Here is a 16,381-nt window from a genome sequence, read left to right as displayed (position 1 = left end):
AAAAAACCAAACTCACTGCCGTCAAGTCAGTTTTGACTCATAGCGACCCCTCCTTGGGTTTCCGAAGTGGTATCTCTACAGAAGTAGATTGCCCAGTCTTCCTTCTGAGGAGTGGCTCATGGGTTTGAACGAACAGAGCCTTCTGGTTAGCAGTCAAATGGATTAGGCACTATGCCACCAAAGCTCCTAGGAGTATGTATGGGTGTGTGTAAATACAAATATGTGGATGCAGGCACATATATTCATTAAAGATACAAATGCAGATACTCCTCATATATAACCCAGCACCTTCCAACATTGGTTTTCTGGGTTTGAAGATGTAGAACTATACTTTCATGGGACAAGTCAGTCAGTTGTCATCACATTGTTCACAAACATCATGATCTGCAACCTAGTGAAGTGTGAGTAGTGTCTGGAGTCTTAATAGCTTGCAACTGCCCATCTAAGACACATCTACAGGTCTCGACTTTCCAGGAGCAAAACAGTAAGAAGGTAACCATTCTTTGATGAGGAGGAGAAGGAAGGATAACCCACTAACTAGTGGTAGACACATACAAAAGAAAAGAAGGTAACCGAAAGCACAGTGAAGAGTTTACAAGAGCCACATCCTCATCTACCCTGAGACCAGAAGAAATATATGGTGCCAGCTACCACCACTGACCATTGTGGCCGGAGACACATTAGTTGGTCCTGGATAGCATGGGAGAAAAATCTGAAGAACTTAAATTCTTTTTCTTCTTCTTCTTTTTTTTAAGAGACAAACAGGAAGAGAACAGAGGACTCCATGAGAGTATCACCCTGAGACAGAGACACTCTGTAAACCCAGAACTGAGCTTATCCCCTGCCACTACCATCTAGTGAGACATCAGAGTGACATACAAAGTAAAGACTATTACCCATAAGATTGGTGCCCTACTTAAAAAACATCAGTGTGACACCTAGAGATCAACAGTTTCTCAAAAGCGAAGATAAGAAGATTAGGAGGCAGAGAAGCTAGAGTATTAGAAAAGGAGCAAACAGCACACAAAGTGAATGTTGATATTGTGATAAATGTAACTAATGTCACTGAACAGTTAATGTGGAAATTGTCATGGGAACCTAACTTGCTGTGTTACACCAAAAATTCAATTAAAAAAAAAAAAAAGATGGTTGCAGTGCATAAGAATGGATTGGAGAGGAACAAGGGAGTAGATGTGGATGGATTTGATAGGTGATACAGTAGTTCATGGAGGTATGATGGTAATTTGGCCTAGGAAGATGGCAGTGGAAAAAAGTAAATGAATTAAAAGGGGTGGAAGGGATAAAATTGATGAGGACTCAGTAAGGGATTACATTTAGAGGATAGTGATAGAAGGGAATGACTTTTGGCTTAGAAGAAATGAATGGATGGCGATGCTATACACTGAGAAAGAAAATGCTAAAAAAAAAACAGGATTTGGTGGGGAAAGATCCTAAACCTGGTTTTGGATATAAGGTTAAGTTAGGATCATTGAGTTATCTAAGTGGAGGTGTTAAGTAGGGAGCTGGATATATAGCTTTGAGTTGGAGGGACATGTTTTTGAACTATCATATGTATCACTGAAGGAGGCTAACATAGACAAAAATGACAAACTATAAGCAAGCTTTTTAAAAGAGTTGAAAGGAATAGCAATGGGCTGGAAGCATAAATGGAGAGCAAAGAAGATACCATCTCATTTTGGGGCCCAGTTTATTTTTAAAGAAAATCTTAATTTCAAAGGGCTAGAAGGAAAGTAATGTCAAGAGATGGTAACTAGCTTTAATGAGATGACAGGAAAGGTTAGAGAAGAGATTAGTAACGGATATTTGCTGATTATGGAGCAGGAGGTCTGGAGGGCGTAGTGCAAGGGTTTGGGAGGTAGAAGGGGGGCAAAACTTGGAGAGCTTTATGGGAGGTGCAGAACAGCAGCATGGTTGTATACTCTTGGATTGATGAGACATTTTTACTGAGCTGGGTGAGTGTTGTTAGATGCTGTTGAGTCAGTTTCGACTCACAGCAACCCTGTGTACAACAGAACAAGATGGCTGTCTATGCTGTGCCATCCTCAAAATAGTTGCCATGCTCGAGTCCATTGTCCCAACCCCTCTGTCAGTCCATCTCATTGAGGGTCTTCCTCTTTTTTGCTGACCCTCTGTACTCTACCCATATGATGCCCTTCTCCAGGGACTGGTCCCTTCTGACACCATGAGTGAGAATGGTAGATGAGCCTTATGTGACTTTCTAATGGAGGTGCAATTAAGCCTGGCGGCCAGGGGACTTGTCTGACTTGTGCAGAGTGATTATTCTTCCCAAAGCCACAGACACCAAATGCTGCCCAACCTAGAGGAGAGTGGGGTATTAATACATTCTGAACCTTTGCTTTTTTAAAAATGTGTGATTGAATATATTTTCTCTCAATTTTGTTTTTCTCTCAGTTTTAACTTTTGTAGGATTTCTTATTTGTTTTGTTTTTCATGGTGACAAGTGTTTTATGTTTGTCAGTCTTATGTGGCATGTTCTCTACCATTGTCATATGGAGGAAGACTTTGTTACCTCAATATTAATGAATGTCCACCTGTTTTTTTCTCTAAGCCAAAAGCCTAAGAGTCATTCCTCTCCAACATCATCTCTCATATGTAATCTATAACCAGATTGTCAATTTTACCCTTCCATCTCTCTTAATTCATTCAGTTTTCTCTGCCATCTCCCTAGTCCATGTTACCTTCATTTCTCCATGACCTATACTGTATCCTCTATCAAGTCTACCCATATCCCTGTCTCATCTACTGCAGCTGCTATTTTAAAACATTAATTCAACCTAAAATATTTTACTGATAATTGTTATCTTCAAGGAAGGAAACTGGTTGGCTGAGGGATCGAGATGGGTATCCTTTTGTATGTATATCTTAAATTTTGAGCCATTAGAATAATTAGCCAAAATAAGTAAAATTTTAAAAGGTAAAAAAATGAAACTATATACTAAAATTTGATACTTTATAATTTTTGAAAGAGAATTCAATATCATTTAGTAGTGTCAAAATTATAAGCTAAATTTTTAAAAAATAAGAGATTAAAAACATATTTCTCTCTCTCTCTCTCTCTCTCTCTCATCACCATAGGGCTTGTACAACAATCGATTAACCGTAAGCAAAGCTGGAAAGGTTCTAAAGAATCCTTAGTTCCTCAGAGACATGGCCCCCCTCTAGGAGAAAGTGTAGCATATTGTTCTGAAAGTCCCAGCTTGCAGACAGATGTAGGAAGACCACTGTCGGGATCCGGTATAGCAGCGTTTGCTCCAGCTCACCCTAGCAATGGACAGAGAGTGAATCCCCCGCCACCACCTCAAGTAAGGAGTGTCACTCCTCCACCGCCTCCAAGAGGCCAGACTCCCCCTCCAAGAGGTACAACTCCACCTCCCCTGTCATGGGAACCAAATTCTCAGACAAAGCGCTATTCTGGCAACATGGAATATGGAATCTCTCGAATCTCTCCTGTTCCACCTGGGGCATGGCAGGAGGGCTATCCTCCACCACCTCTTAACACTTCCCCAATGAATCCACCTAATCAGGGACAGAGAGGCATGAGTTCAGTTCCTGTTGGCAGACAGCCAATCATCATGCAGAGTTCTAACAAATTTAACTTTCCACCAGGGAGGCCTGGAATTCAGAATGGTAGTGGTCAAACTGACTTTATGATACATCAGACTGTTGTTCCTGCTAGTGCTGTGAATCGGCAACCACCCCCTCCATATCCTTTGACCTCAACTAATGGACAGAGCCCTTCGGCTTTACAAACAGGGGTATCCAGTGCACCTTCCTCATATACAAATGGAAATGTCCCTCAGTCTATGATGGTGCCAAACCGAAATAGTCATAACATGGAACTTTATAACATTAATGTACCTGGACTACAGACAGCTTGGCCTCAGTCATCTTCTGCTCCAACCCAGTCATCCCCAGGCAGTGGACATGAAATCCCTACGTGGCAACCAAGCATTCCAGTGAGATCAAATTCTTTTAACAATCCATTAGGAAATAGAACAAGTCACTCTACTAATTCTCAGCCTTCAGCTACAACAGTAACTGCTATTACACCAGCTCCTATTCAGCAGCCTGTGAAAAGCATTCGTGTGTTGAAACCAGAGCTACAGACTGCTTTAGCACCAACACACCCTTCTTGGATACCACAGCCAGTTCAAGCTGTTACACATAGTCCTTTTTCTGAGGGTACCACTTCAAATATGACTGTTATGTCACCTGTTGCTGAAGCTCCAAACTATCAAGGTCCACCACCTCCTTATCCAAAACATCTGCTACACCAAAACCCATCTGTTCCTCCGTATGAATCGATAAATAAATCAGGCAAAGAAGATCAGCCTAGCTTGCCCAAGGATGATGAGGGTGAAAAAAATTATGAAAATGTTGATAGTGGGGATAAAGAAAAGAAACAGATTACAACTTCACCTATTACCGTTAGGAAAAACAAGAAAGATGAGGAGCGACGGGAATCTCGTATTCAAAGTTACTCTCCTCAGGCGTTTAAGTTCTTTATGGAGCAGCACGTGGAAAATGTCCTCAAATCTCACCAGCAGCGTCTACATCGTAAAAAACAGTTAGAGAATGAAATGATGAGGGTAAAATCTTTTTAAATGTTCATTTTTATACTTGATCTTCTATTTGCTTGGTGTTTATTTTAAAATACTGTGAGCCAGTATTTTTTTTCCTTGTTACAGCTAAATATAATATTAATTCCTTAAAAGTGAGTAAACATCAAAGTACTTTTGTTTATGGCATCTGATTTTCATATTTCAAGATTTTATCAGAATTTCCTTTAATAAACTTATGTAAATTAAGAAAAATACTGTAGTTCTACATAACCTCTTTATATGGATATTGGAACAAGGGTGACCTAGGTGTTACTTATTATCTTACATTTAAAAATAAGCCAGAAGTTTTTTGGTCCTACCTCTTGATACACTTAGGCAATATTTCTTTTTATTTTGCAGTAGGTTTGTGGGCTTGTGTTCATTCTTTATGTGGGTCTTACTTGAAAGTCTATCAAGATGTCTCCCTTTAGTTTGTTTCCCTTCTAATTTGTTTTTTATAATGTATTGGAGAAAAAAGTGTTGAAAATATTAAATCATACTAAAAAAGAGATCAGATTAAGCAAGCACTCATTGTTATTCTAGAGATTTCTTCACTGGTTGTTATGAGATAATTATTATGCTACTGTCATTATTAGTATTTTTATCATGATTAGAGCTCAAAGGTTTGACTCCTAATCTTCCATCTGTCACTCATAATCCAAGAGACTTAAATATACAGTGGAAATTCCTCGCATATTTGAGAGAGCCATTCTTTTAAAATTATTTTTCTAAATCTGATTTCACAGTATTGTTATCCCTGCTATAAGTTGAATTTTATTAGATGAGAAATACCAGGCCAATCTGTATGACGTATACATATTTTTTGCTCTTAGGATTTCTTACTAAAGTCTGTCTGTATGTATTTTCTTAGTTTATTTTTCCTTTTTCCTCTTCACTTTCACTAATAGCTGATTTAAACTTTTATGGTGTTGGAAGCTTTGCTGACTTCTGTAGCCTCCATTACTGTATAGCCAAGTAAGATTTTAAGAGAAACAGTTCTATACTAAGACTGGCATGCCACCCTTCTTAAAGATTTTGCATGCAAATGCGCATCCTAACAGAAGCATGAGGTTGCTATATTTCAATTAGTCTTGTATTTCTAGAATTAGACTCTTTTGCAGTTGAATTCCTTTTCTATTTAAACTTATTAGTTTTTTCATTAATTAGTAAAACTGTTCCCACCTTCTAAATCCAGGTATCTACTTGGAAGTTATTTTTGTTTTTAAGGTATTCTTGGATATCTTCATCACAGTAAACTATTCATTGAAATGTTCCAAAATATCTAAAAGATACTTTGTAACCAAGTAGGTTGTCCCTTTTAAATAAGGGAGGAGATACTTTGTATTTTGGTTTAGTGGTGCTCTGTGACTCCCACTCTTGCCCAAGAAAGATATAAAACTGTTAGTGACTATATATTGTCTTATTAAGAATGAGAAAAGGGTGGTTAGGTTAGAGAAGGCATTGTTTTATTGTTCTTAAAAGCATGAGCTTTTGAGAATAAATGAACATAGACTGGAAGAATTTACATCCATATAGAGAAAACAGAGGAAGAATATTTGATGCCTAGGCATTCCACAGAGGGCCATGTAGTGAAGGCAGTTTAATCATGATTAGGGATGACTATGCATGGGTGGATAGATGAGGATGCATGTTCAGAGATACTTGCTTATTGCACATTGGGAACTTTTTTTTGAGTACATTATAGAGGAGTAGAAAACTGACCAGTGGTATTCTCTTCTCACTCCCAACAGCACAATCTGTCTGTATACTCACTTTGTATATCCTGTTAACTATTCCTTAAGCTGCACTTTTGATCATTAATTTTCTCTGAAATATATTCTAGATTTCTAACATGCTTTATTAAAAATTATTACACATTTAACCATTAAATATATGCCTGAATTTTTCAAATTATTTATTAATATGGAAAGAAGATAATTCCTCATTTAACATTTAGTTTATTTACTTAGGTTGGATTATCTCAAGATGCCCAGGATCAAATGAGAAAGATGCTTTGCCAAAAAGAGTCTAATTACATCCGTCTTAAAAGGGCTAAAATGGACAAGTCTATGTTTGTGAAGATAAAGACACTAGGAATAGGAGCCTTTGGTGAAGTCTGTCTAGCAAGAAAAGTAGATACTAAGGCTTTATATGCAACAAAAACTCTTCGAAAGAAAGATGTCCTGCTTCGAAATCAAGTTGCTCATGTTAAAGCTGAGAGAGATATCCTGGCTGAAGCAGACAATGAATGGGTAGTTCGTCTGTATTATTCATTCCAAGATAAGGACAATTTATACTTTGTAATGGACTACATTCCTGGGGGTGATATGATGAGTCTCTTAATTAGATTGGGCATCTTTCCAGAAAATCTGGCACGATTCTACATAGCAGAACTTACCTGTGCAGTTGAAAGTGTTCATAAAATGGGTTTTATTCATAGAGATATTAAACCAGATAACATTTTGATTGATCGTGATGGTCATATTAAATTGACTGACTTCGGCCTCTGCACTGGCTTCAGATGGACACATGATTCTAAGTACTATCAGAGTGGTGAGTAAAATCATAACATTTTACTTTGTGCATGTCAGTGAGATTTATTAATGCAATAAAATATAAGATGGTATTATCACTGGGTACAGAGCCAGAAGACCTGGGTCAGGTCTTGACTGTTGGATAAACTTGGGGGAATCCTTTAAACACTTACACCTATAAAATAAGAGTGTGTTAGATTTGATTATTTCTAAATATCAACATTTTTCAGTTACCACTTTGCATTTTGTTATTTTGAAATTACATACAAATAAAAACATTTCAAAAATCACTACAAAATAAAACTCCATAACCACTATTCTGCTTAAGAACTGGATTATCAATACCTTAAAACCAAAAAAATACAAAAAAGCAAAACCAAACCAGTTGCCAGTGAGTCATTTATAACTCATGCTGGATAATCATTTCTCTTTCTTTTCTCTAGAGATAACCATTATTTCAGAACTTCGTAATCAGCTCCTTAACTTTTCTTTATACTTTTATACAGTATGTTATTTCATTATTTTTCTACACTTCAACTTTTATTTAAATGTAATTCTTTTATATGTATTCTTCTATGTTCTGTGTTGGCTTGGCTTATTTTATGTGTTTGAGTTTCATTCCTGTTGCTGCATATAACATTGATCTTTTCTGCCTAAACACTTTATGTTCATGATTTTATTTAATCCTCACAATGTAAAGGAAGATGAAGAAACTGAGGCTTAGTTGGATTAAATAACTTGCCGAAGGTCTGACAGAAAAAAGTAAGTGGAGGCTTTGAATCAGGTTTGTCTGATTACAGGATTCATGTTATTTCCACTACATCACACTGCCTCAAGATCCCTTCAAGCACCAAGGCAAGTGTAAGTGGATCTAACATTTTTTGAATACTTACTATGTACTAGGAGCTCTGCACACATTTTAATTTAGTGCTCTCAACAATCTGCTGAAGTATGTATTATTAGATGGTTCTATGAACACAAGTAGATTAAGACATTGAAAAGATGGAACTGATACATCTAAACCTAGTTTAATGCTCAGCATAATGTTATTCATTGTCTCCCCAGATTTACCTGAATCTCTTGAGGCTCTTCTTTAAAATGTGATGCCTAGGCCTTATTCCAGGAGCTCTGGTGGCATAGTGCCTAAGGCACTTGACTGCTAACCAAAAGGCTGGCAGTTCAAACCCACCAGCCACTCCTCACAAGGAAGATTGGGCAGTCTACTTCCATAGAGACACTGCTTCGGAAATCTAAGAAGGGATCACTATGAGTTGGATCCGACTCAATGGCAGTGAGTTTGGTTTTTTGATTGAGGCCTTATTCCAGTCTTCTGATTGAAAATCTTCACTGGAGAGTAAGTCATACCAAACCCACTGCCATCAAGTCGATTCCAACTTACAGTGATCCAGTAGGATAGAGTAAAACTGTCCCACTGGACAGTATTTCCAAGGCTGTAAATCTTGACATAAGCAGACTGCTGGATCTTTCTCCTGCAGCATGGCTCGTGGGTTCCAGCTGCTGTTCTTTTTGTTAGCATCCAAATGCTTTAACCACTGTACCACCAGAGCCCCTTCACTGGGAATAGAAGTCTGTATTTTAATCAAGCATCCCAGATGCTTTATAGTTGGGTTAATTTGAGATACATTTCTCAAGGTAACTTCATCCAATAGCATGGCTTTAAATACTATCTATATGTCAGTGAAGAAACTCTGGTGGTGCAGTGGTTAAGGCATTTGGCTGCTAACCCAAAGGTTGGCAGTTTGAATCCACCAGCCACTCCATAGGACAAAGATGAGGCAGTCTGCTTCCATGAAGATTTACAACCTTAGACAAATATTGTGTTAGTCTATTACTATTGTAAAAAGTCAAGGAAAGGTTTATATATGGAAGGAAACTTTATTGGTTACCAGGGAAGGGAGGGAAAACTGATAGGTAAGAGACAAAGAGCTCTGGTAGCATAGTGCCTAAGGCACTTGACTGCTAACCAGAAGGCTGGCGGTTCAAACCCACCAGCCACCCCTCGGAAGGAAGACTGGGCAGTTTACTTCCGTAGTGATACTGCCTTGGCAACCCAAGGAGGGGTCGCTATGAGTCAGGGCTGACTCGATGGCACATAACAACAACAACAACAAGGTAAGAGACAAGTATTGATTTGGATGAAGGGAAAGGCAATATACAAAAGCAAGTGACCAATACAATAACACTAAGGAAAAGAAATACACAGAGCAGTGCACAAGAGGTACAGACTACAAAGATGAACACTTCTACGTATACAATACTACGTTATCAGTAATAATAAACATTAATCTATGGGTAGGTACATAGGTAGACAGGCAGAGTGATCAGGGATGTCTAGGCAAAAGAGAATATACCCATGACCATATGTAAAGTTGGCAGATGATATTTCTACATACATATTTGTGTATGAGAATGTCCATATAAATAGAACTAATGAGACAAAGTTGTTACAACTTCTTAGCCACACACCACCGTGAGGGAGTGAGTTGTTGGACCTGCAGTCTCAGGACCATGGTCACAGGGGTCATCAAGCTCAATTAGCATAACATACTACACAAAAACATTATTCTATATCCTATTTTGGTGAGTTGTGACTGAGGTCTTAAAAGGTTTTCAGTGGCTATCTAGATAAAATTGGTTTCTCCTTGTCCAAAGCAAAGAAGTATGAAGGACACCAAAGATGCATGGAAACAATTAGTCTAAGAGACTGTCAGACCAAATGAACATCAGCCTATGTGACCATGAGACCAGAAAAACTAGATGGTGCCCAGCTACCACTGTCAACTGCTCAGAAAGGGATCTGTGCAGGAGATCCTGGATAGAGTGGGAGAAAACTATAGAACAAAACTCAATATCATAAAAAAGACTAGGCTTACTGGTCTGATAGAACCTGGTGAAATCCCCAAAACTATAGCCTCTAGTCACCCTTCAGGACTGGGATTGAACTCACTCCCATGGCTTCCAGCCAAACAGTTGACTGGCATATGGGGTGAACATTTACACTAGGTAGATACTCTCCTTAGAACAGTCAGTCATAGGAGATCAGAAGGGCAGCGTTTGCACAGTGAGATAGCTCAAAGGGCAGGAATGCATAGGAAAGAAGGACATAGGGAAGAGCTAACTACGGGAGGAAATGGGAAGAGAGCTGTTACATTATGGGAATTGCAGTCAGTGTCATGAAACAAGTGTGTATGTCAAAAAATAGCTGCAGGTATGGAAAATGAATTTCCTCTGTAAACTTTCACCCAAATCACAATTTAAAAAAAAGATTTACAGCCTTGGAAACCTATGGGGCAGTTCTATGCTGTCCTATAAATTCACTCTGTGAGTTGGAATTGACTTGATGGCCATGGTTTTTGGTTTATATGTCAATGACTCCCAAATCTCACTCTTTAGACCTGGCCTCCCCCTGAAATCCCAGATTGCTCTATCCAGCTGCTTACTAGAAATCTGCACATGGAATGGTTTTATTTTATTTTTTTTGTTTTTTGCTTTTTTCAGGAAAAAAAAATAATAATAAGCCTTTCATACTTAACATCGCCAAAAAAAAAGCTCTTAATTTCCCGCCGTCTATCTCTTCCCCCTCTGGCCTTTCCCACTTTAGTAACTGTACCTCCACTACCTTCCTGGATATCCATGATTTTCTCCCAGTTCCTTCCACATCAACAAGCCCTGTATACCTCTGAAAGGTATCATGAATCCGTCTCTCTCTCCTTCACTATTGCCATCCTAGTCCAAGCTCACTAGCCTTCCTACTATACAGCAGCTGCAGCTTGTGTTTGTTTTTTTAAAGATAAATCAGATATTCTCGCTCTCTGCTTCATACTCTGCAATAGCTTCCCACTGTATCTGGAGTCCCTGGGTGGCACAAGCAATTTGCAGCCAGCTACTAACATAAAGATTAGTGGTTCAAACCCCCTCAGCAGTTCCACAGAAGAAAGGCTTGGTGAACTGTTTCTGTAAAGATTACAACCAAGAAAACCTTACAGAGCAGTTCTACTCTGTAACACATGGGGTCGGAAATAACAGGATGGCAGTAGGTTTGGGGTTTCTTGGTTTGGTACTTGAAGTAAAATGCAAACCATTTCTTTTTGCAAACAGAACCCACTTGCACTGGGTCCTGCTCTACTTCTTTCCATTCTCCCTGTTGCTTTTTTTGTTCTGTGCAGAATGGTTTGCCCTGGTTTTCAAGTGGTTGGGTCTCCCTTGTTTTTAACAGCCTAAGTGTCTCTTCTACTAGTTCTTCCCCAGCCACCCAGTTTGTTGTAGCTGTCTAGTCAAATTTAACACATCACCTCATTTTAATCTCTTTGGGGGACATGGCATTGTTTCTTACGTACATATCTATGTGTTCTGCTTTGAACGTAAGCTGCTTGAGAGAAGAACATTGTCTTTCTTATTCCATTGCCTTTTTAAATTGAAGTACAGTTCAGTGACTGAAACAGTGATTTTATTTGTTCAGAACTTTGTCAGAGTAGTAATGGGAGCAGTGTGAATAATTCTTAATCCTACTTGGTTACCTTCTCATCTTTTAACATTAAGTAAATTGCTGGATCTTAGGCTAATTTTTCCTAGTGTGAGATTATCCTACTGGTATCTCAGAAAGCAGGCTGGTGATAAACACCAACTGTGATTTGGCATGCATTGTGTTTTAGCTTGTCACGGGGGAGAATGTTGTGAACTCCAAAACAGGATGTTAAGAAATGAAATAATGGAGGTTTAAGCGTCTCCTTGTTGCTCTTACTTTCTTTGCTTTTTTACTGTGTAGGTGACCATCCACGACAAGACAGCATGGATTTCAGTAATGAGTGGGGTGATCCCTCTAACTGTCGATGTGGGGATAGACTGAAGCCCCTAGAGCGCAGAGCTGCACGCCAGCACCAGCGATGCCTCGCCCATTCTTTGGTTGGGACTCCTAACTACATCGCACCTGAAGTGTTGCTGCGAACAGGTAAAGCATTTATTTGTTTCATAAATAATCTCAATATATATTTAGACTAGCTGAAACTTATATTAGAAATACATTCTTTTTAGGTTTATATTAAAAATATTAATTTCACAGAAAAAACATGATTTGATGTTAATTTTGATTTTATTAAAACTGAGTGTTTTTAAAAAGTGCTTACGAATAACTAATTTTGGTATCTTGTTTTAGGCTATACACAGTTATGTGACTGGTGGAGTGTTGGTGTAATTCTTTTTGAAATGTTGGTTGGACAGCCTCCTTTCTTGGCACAAACACCATTAGAAACACAAGTGAAGGTAAGGTATAGACTAGAGAGCTGTAACCCATTCATTTGGAGATAGGACTCTTCATCAGCTCGGTCCTCAAGGATACAACTGCATTTATAACGAGAGCCATGAAAATGGTCGTAACATTTGACCCCAATAATACAGCTTCTTGGAACTTAGGTGAAAGAAATAATTCATAAGAAGAAAAATATCTGAGTTGTATTCAGTGTGGTTATTTATAGTAGTGGTGAAAATTTGATAATTTAAAAAACCAAATCATACCCATAGCCATTGAGCCAGTTTCAACTCAGAGCAACCCAATAGGATAGAGTAAAACTGCCTCATAGAGTTTTCAAGGCTGTAAATCTTGACAGAGGCAGACAACCTCTTCTAAATTTCCCCCAGAGCAGCCAGTGGGTTTAAACTGCCGACCTTTCGGTTAGCAGCCAAATGCCTTAACCACTGCACCACCAGCGCTCCTATTAATAACTAAAATGGCCACCAGTGGTGAAAATTAGGATGCCTGTACACACAGAATTATACACAGGAACATTGTGGTCAACTGGTGAAAACTAATGAGAGAAAAAACTTTAAAAGCAACGAGAGACGAAGGATCCAGTTCTGAGTGAAATGTAATAGGCATACTCCACCCTTTCCACTAAATGTACCTTCAAACCTGGACACAATGCTTGAAGCAGCTATTTGAGGACTCTGAAAAATGAATAGTCATAGGCAGATTGGGGCAGAAAATTCAGAGCACCACTGAACTTAGTGGTAAGTTGACCGTTTTTCTCCCCAGTAGTGTCCCCACCCTGTACTCAGAGTTCTTATCACCCAGAAGTAGACATCAGCACAGACAGCATGCTCCAGACAAGTGCTCTAGTTTAGGCTCACCTTGACAGTAGCAGAAGTGGCAATAGGCACCTAAAACTCAGAGAGTGACCCTTCCCTCCAATGGAAATGGAATCAGATAGCATGTGGTCCCAAGTGGATGAGACAGATCTCTGTTGCTTTTTTCTTTTCTCTCTGTCTTCTTGCCACCTCGCCATGGGTTTAAAAATACAGTTATAAGACGTTTGGGAGTGGGGGGTAAATAAAAGCCTTCACTTTCTGGTCAGAGAACCAAAAAGAAGAGCCTCAAGAAATTGGAGAATAGGTTTGCTGGTCCAATAGAGCCTGGTGGAACCACTGAGACTATGGCCCCTAGCTGCCCTTCAGGTCTGGAACTGAACCCACATCTGTGGCTTCCAGCCAAACAAAAGACAAGCATAAGAGTTGAACATGTACCTGAGCTAAATACACTACTTGGAGAGAACAATCACGGGAGAAGGAAGGGCTGGTGATGCACAGGGAGACAGCTCAGGGCAGGAGTTCATGGAGGGATGGACACAGGGAAGAGGGAACTATCAGAAGGAAGAGGGAGGGGAGCTGTTGCATTGTGGTAAACTGTAGTCAGTGTCACCCAAATCACAATTTAAAACAGATTTACAGCCTTGGAAACCTATGGGGCAGTTCTATGCTGTCCTATAAATTTGCTCTGTGAGTTGGAATTGACCCAGAGACAAAGTATATGTGAACTGCTGTGTGGAAAGTGAATTTGCTCTGTAAATTTTCACCCAAATCACAATTTTAAAAAAAAATGGAAAATACCCGGGGCATAGCAGAAAAAGCAGCTTAGAAAACTAACCCAATAAAGTTCTTTATAAACTGTTGGGCTCACCTCCCCCTGCCCCAGCTCTGCACCTGTGTAGATCTGATCCTAAATACCATATGAAAGACATTGAGAACTGAACTAAGGGAAAAAATACTGCAAAGGTCCCTTTAATGAGTGGCACACATTTAGGAGATGAGAATAGCTTTAAACTTGAAACTTGACATTTAAATCACAAGCTACATAGGCTGGTTGGAATTTGTGGCCTGAATCCAATCAGGTTTAATTCCTGCCAAAGCAATGATACCAACATTTTGCATAAGAATTAAACAAGGTTCAGAGTCTCGTAACATGTATTCAGAATGTCCAGAGTATAATCCAAAATTATTTGGCATACAAAGAACTAGGAAAATTTAAAGTCACATTGGAAAAAGGGCCTTGACAGACATGAGTGTTGAGGTGATACAGAGGTTAGAACTATCTGACAGAGTTTGAGTAGTAGTTGTACAAATGCTCCAATTAAGGATGAACAGTCTTGAAAGAAAATTTTAGCAAAGAAATTGAAGATAGATGTGTTAGGCATAAGTAACCACCCTTATATCTTGGTTTGTCTTTTGTTTTTTTACCAAAAAGAATTCAAATAAATATTCTATTCTTAGTTGAGGCCTCATCTTTTTTCTAAGTTGGGCAATACTTTAAGATAAACATCCTAGGAAAGAGAGTTTATTTTTCTTCCTCTACAGTGGCTGTTAAGTTCCTATGAATAAGGAAGAATGGAATTCATTGATTCATCTATTTACAAATATTTTTTGACTACCTATCATGTGACAGGTCTTATCTCAATTAAATAACAGTGCATTCTACCATTTATCAGGATTAAGTTGTACCAAAAATTCATTCAACATTGTACTCAGATTCTTAAATCACTTCCCCTGTTTTCAAGAGTTAAGGGGGAGAAAATAGTCTGGTTACACCCTGCATTCCTGCCTGCCTGCCCTCCTCATTCCAGTTTATTCAAAACTGGAAGATAGATTTGTTGAATATCTATTATTTGTCAGGCAATTTGCAAGCATTGAGAAATGCAAAGACGAGTAAAACATGCATATTGTACACACTCCAGTAGAATTTTACACTCCAATAGAAGGACATACACATACAGACTACAAAGTGTTAGGGGTCTTGTGATAGAAGTAAGTATCTGGTGCAGTGGATGCAAAGTGGAAGTAGTGGTTTCTAGCACATGTGCAAAGGCTTAACAGAGGAGATAAAACTTGTACTGTGAGTTTAAACTGTCTGGAGAGGAGGACGTAGGAGAAAAAGTTATTTTCCAGATATGATTGCATTAATGAAGGTATGGAAGGAGGAAAACCATAGCAATTCATTAAAAAATCCACAAATGTCCAAGAAGGTTTTTTGGTATAAAAATTAGGAAATTTTGTTTTTCTTTTTTATCTCTTCCCTCCTGATTTTCAAAAACTCTTGTTAAAGGTTATCAACTGGCAAACATCTCTTCATATTCCACCACAAGCTAAACTGAGTCCTGAAGCCTCAGACCTTATTATTAAACTTTGTCGAGGACCAGAAGACCGCTTAGGCAAGAATGGTGCTGATGAAATAAAAGCTCATTCATTTTTCAAAACGATTGATTTCTCCAGTGACCTGAGACAGCAGTCTGCTTCATACATTCCTAAAATCACACATCCAACAGATACATCAAATTTTGATCCAGTTGATCCTGATAAATTATGGAGTGATGGTGATGAGGAGGAAAATGTAAATGACACTCTCAACGGCTGGTATAAAAACGGGAGGCACCCTGAACATGCGTTCTACGAGTTTACCTTCCGGAGGTTCTTTGATGACAATGGTTACCCCTACAATTATCCAAAGCCTATTGAATATGAATACATTAATGCACAAGGCTCAGAGCATCAATCAGATGAAGATGATCACACAGGTTCAGAGATCAAAAATCGTGATCTAGTGTACGTTTAACATGCTAGGAAATTTCGATTTCAAGCATGTTTCTGTAATGAAGATTTTCAAAGAGAAGATTTGCAGGGTCTTTTGAGGTTAAAAATATGCAACTGTGACAGAGCTGTGTATGTGTGCTCTGTGAACAGTATTTTATTTTCCTAAATTATGGGAACTCTTTTTAAAATGTTAATTTATTCCCACCTTTTTAACCAGTAACTTAGGAAAAAATTGTTATAACGAAAGTAAATTATGAACGCAATATTATAGTCAGTTCTTGGTACTTAAAGTACTTAAAAAAAAATAGTGCTTTGTTTAAAAAGAAAAGC

At 38.6% G+C, this 16,381-nt stretch overlaps 1 protein-coding gene across 1 annotated transcript in view; it reads left to right on the top strand.

The window, feature by feature from the left end:
• The window catches only part of LATS1 (large tumor suppressor kinase 1), a 33,383-nt gene extending 17,310 nt beyond the window's left edge, over positions 1-16,073 (top strand). Inside the window, exons 3-7 of the mRNA XM_007943204.2 lie at positions 3,118-4,631; positions 6,614-7,196; positions 11,964-12,146; positions 12,351-12,457; positions 15,567-16,073. Of these exons, the coding sequence (XP_007941395.1) occupies positions 3,118-4,631; positions 6,614-7,196; positions 11,964-12,146; positions 12,351-12,457; positions 15,567-16,073 (2,894 nt within the window). The remainder of the gene's footprint in view (positions 1-3,117; positions 4,632-6,613; positions 7,197-11,963; positions 12,147-12,350; positions 12,458-15,566) is intronic.
• Positions 16,074-16,381: the final 308 nt, after the last annotated feature.

The sequence above is a fragment of the Orycteropus afer genome, unplaced genomic scaffold, assembly GCF_000298275.1.
Source record: "Orycteropus afer afer isolate SDZICR_OR568_19922 unplaced genomic scaffold, OryAfe1.0 scaffold00101, whole genome shotgun sequence".
Classification (NCBI taxonomy): Eukaryota; Metazoa; Chordata; class Mammalia; order Tubulidentata; family Orycteropodidae; genus Orycteropus; species Orycteropus afer.
This window is presented reverse-complemented; position numbering and strand designations above follow the sequence as displayed.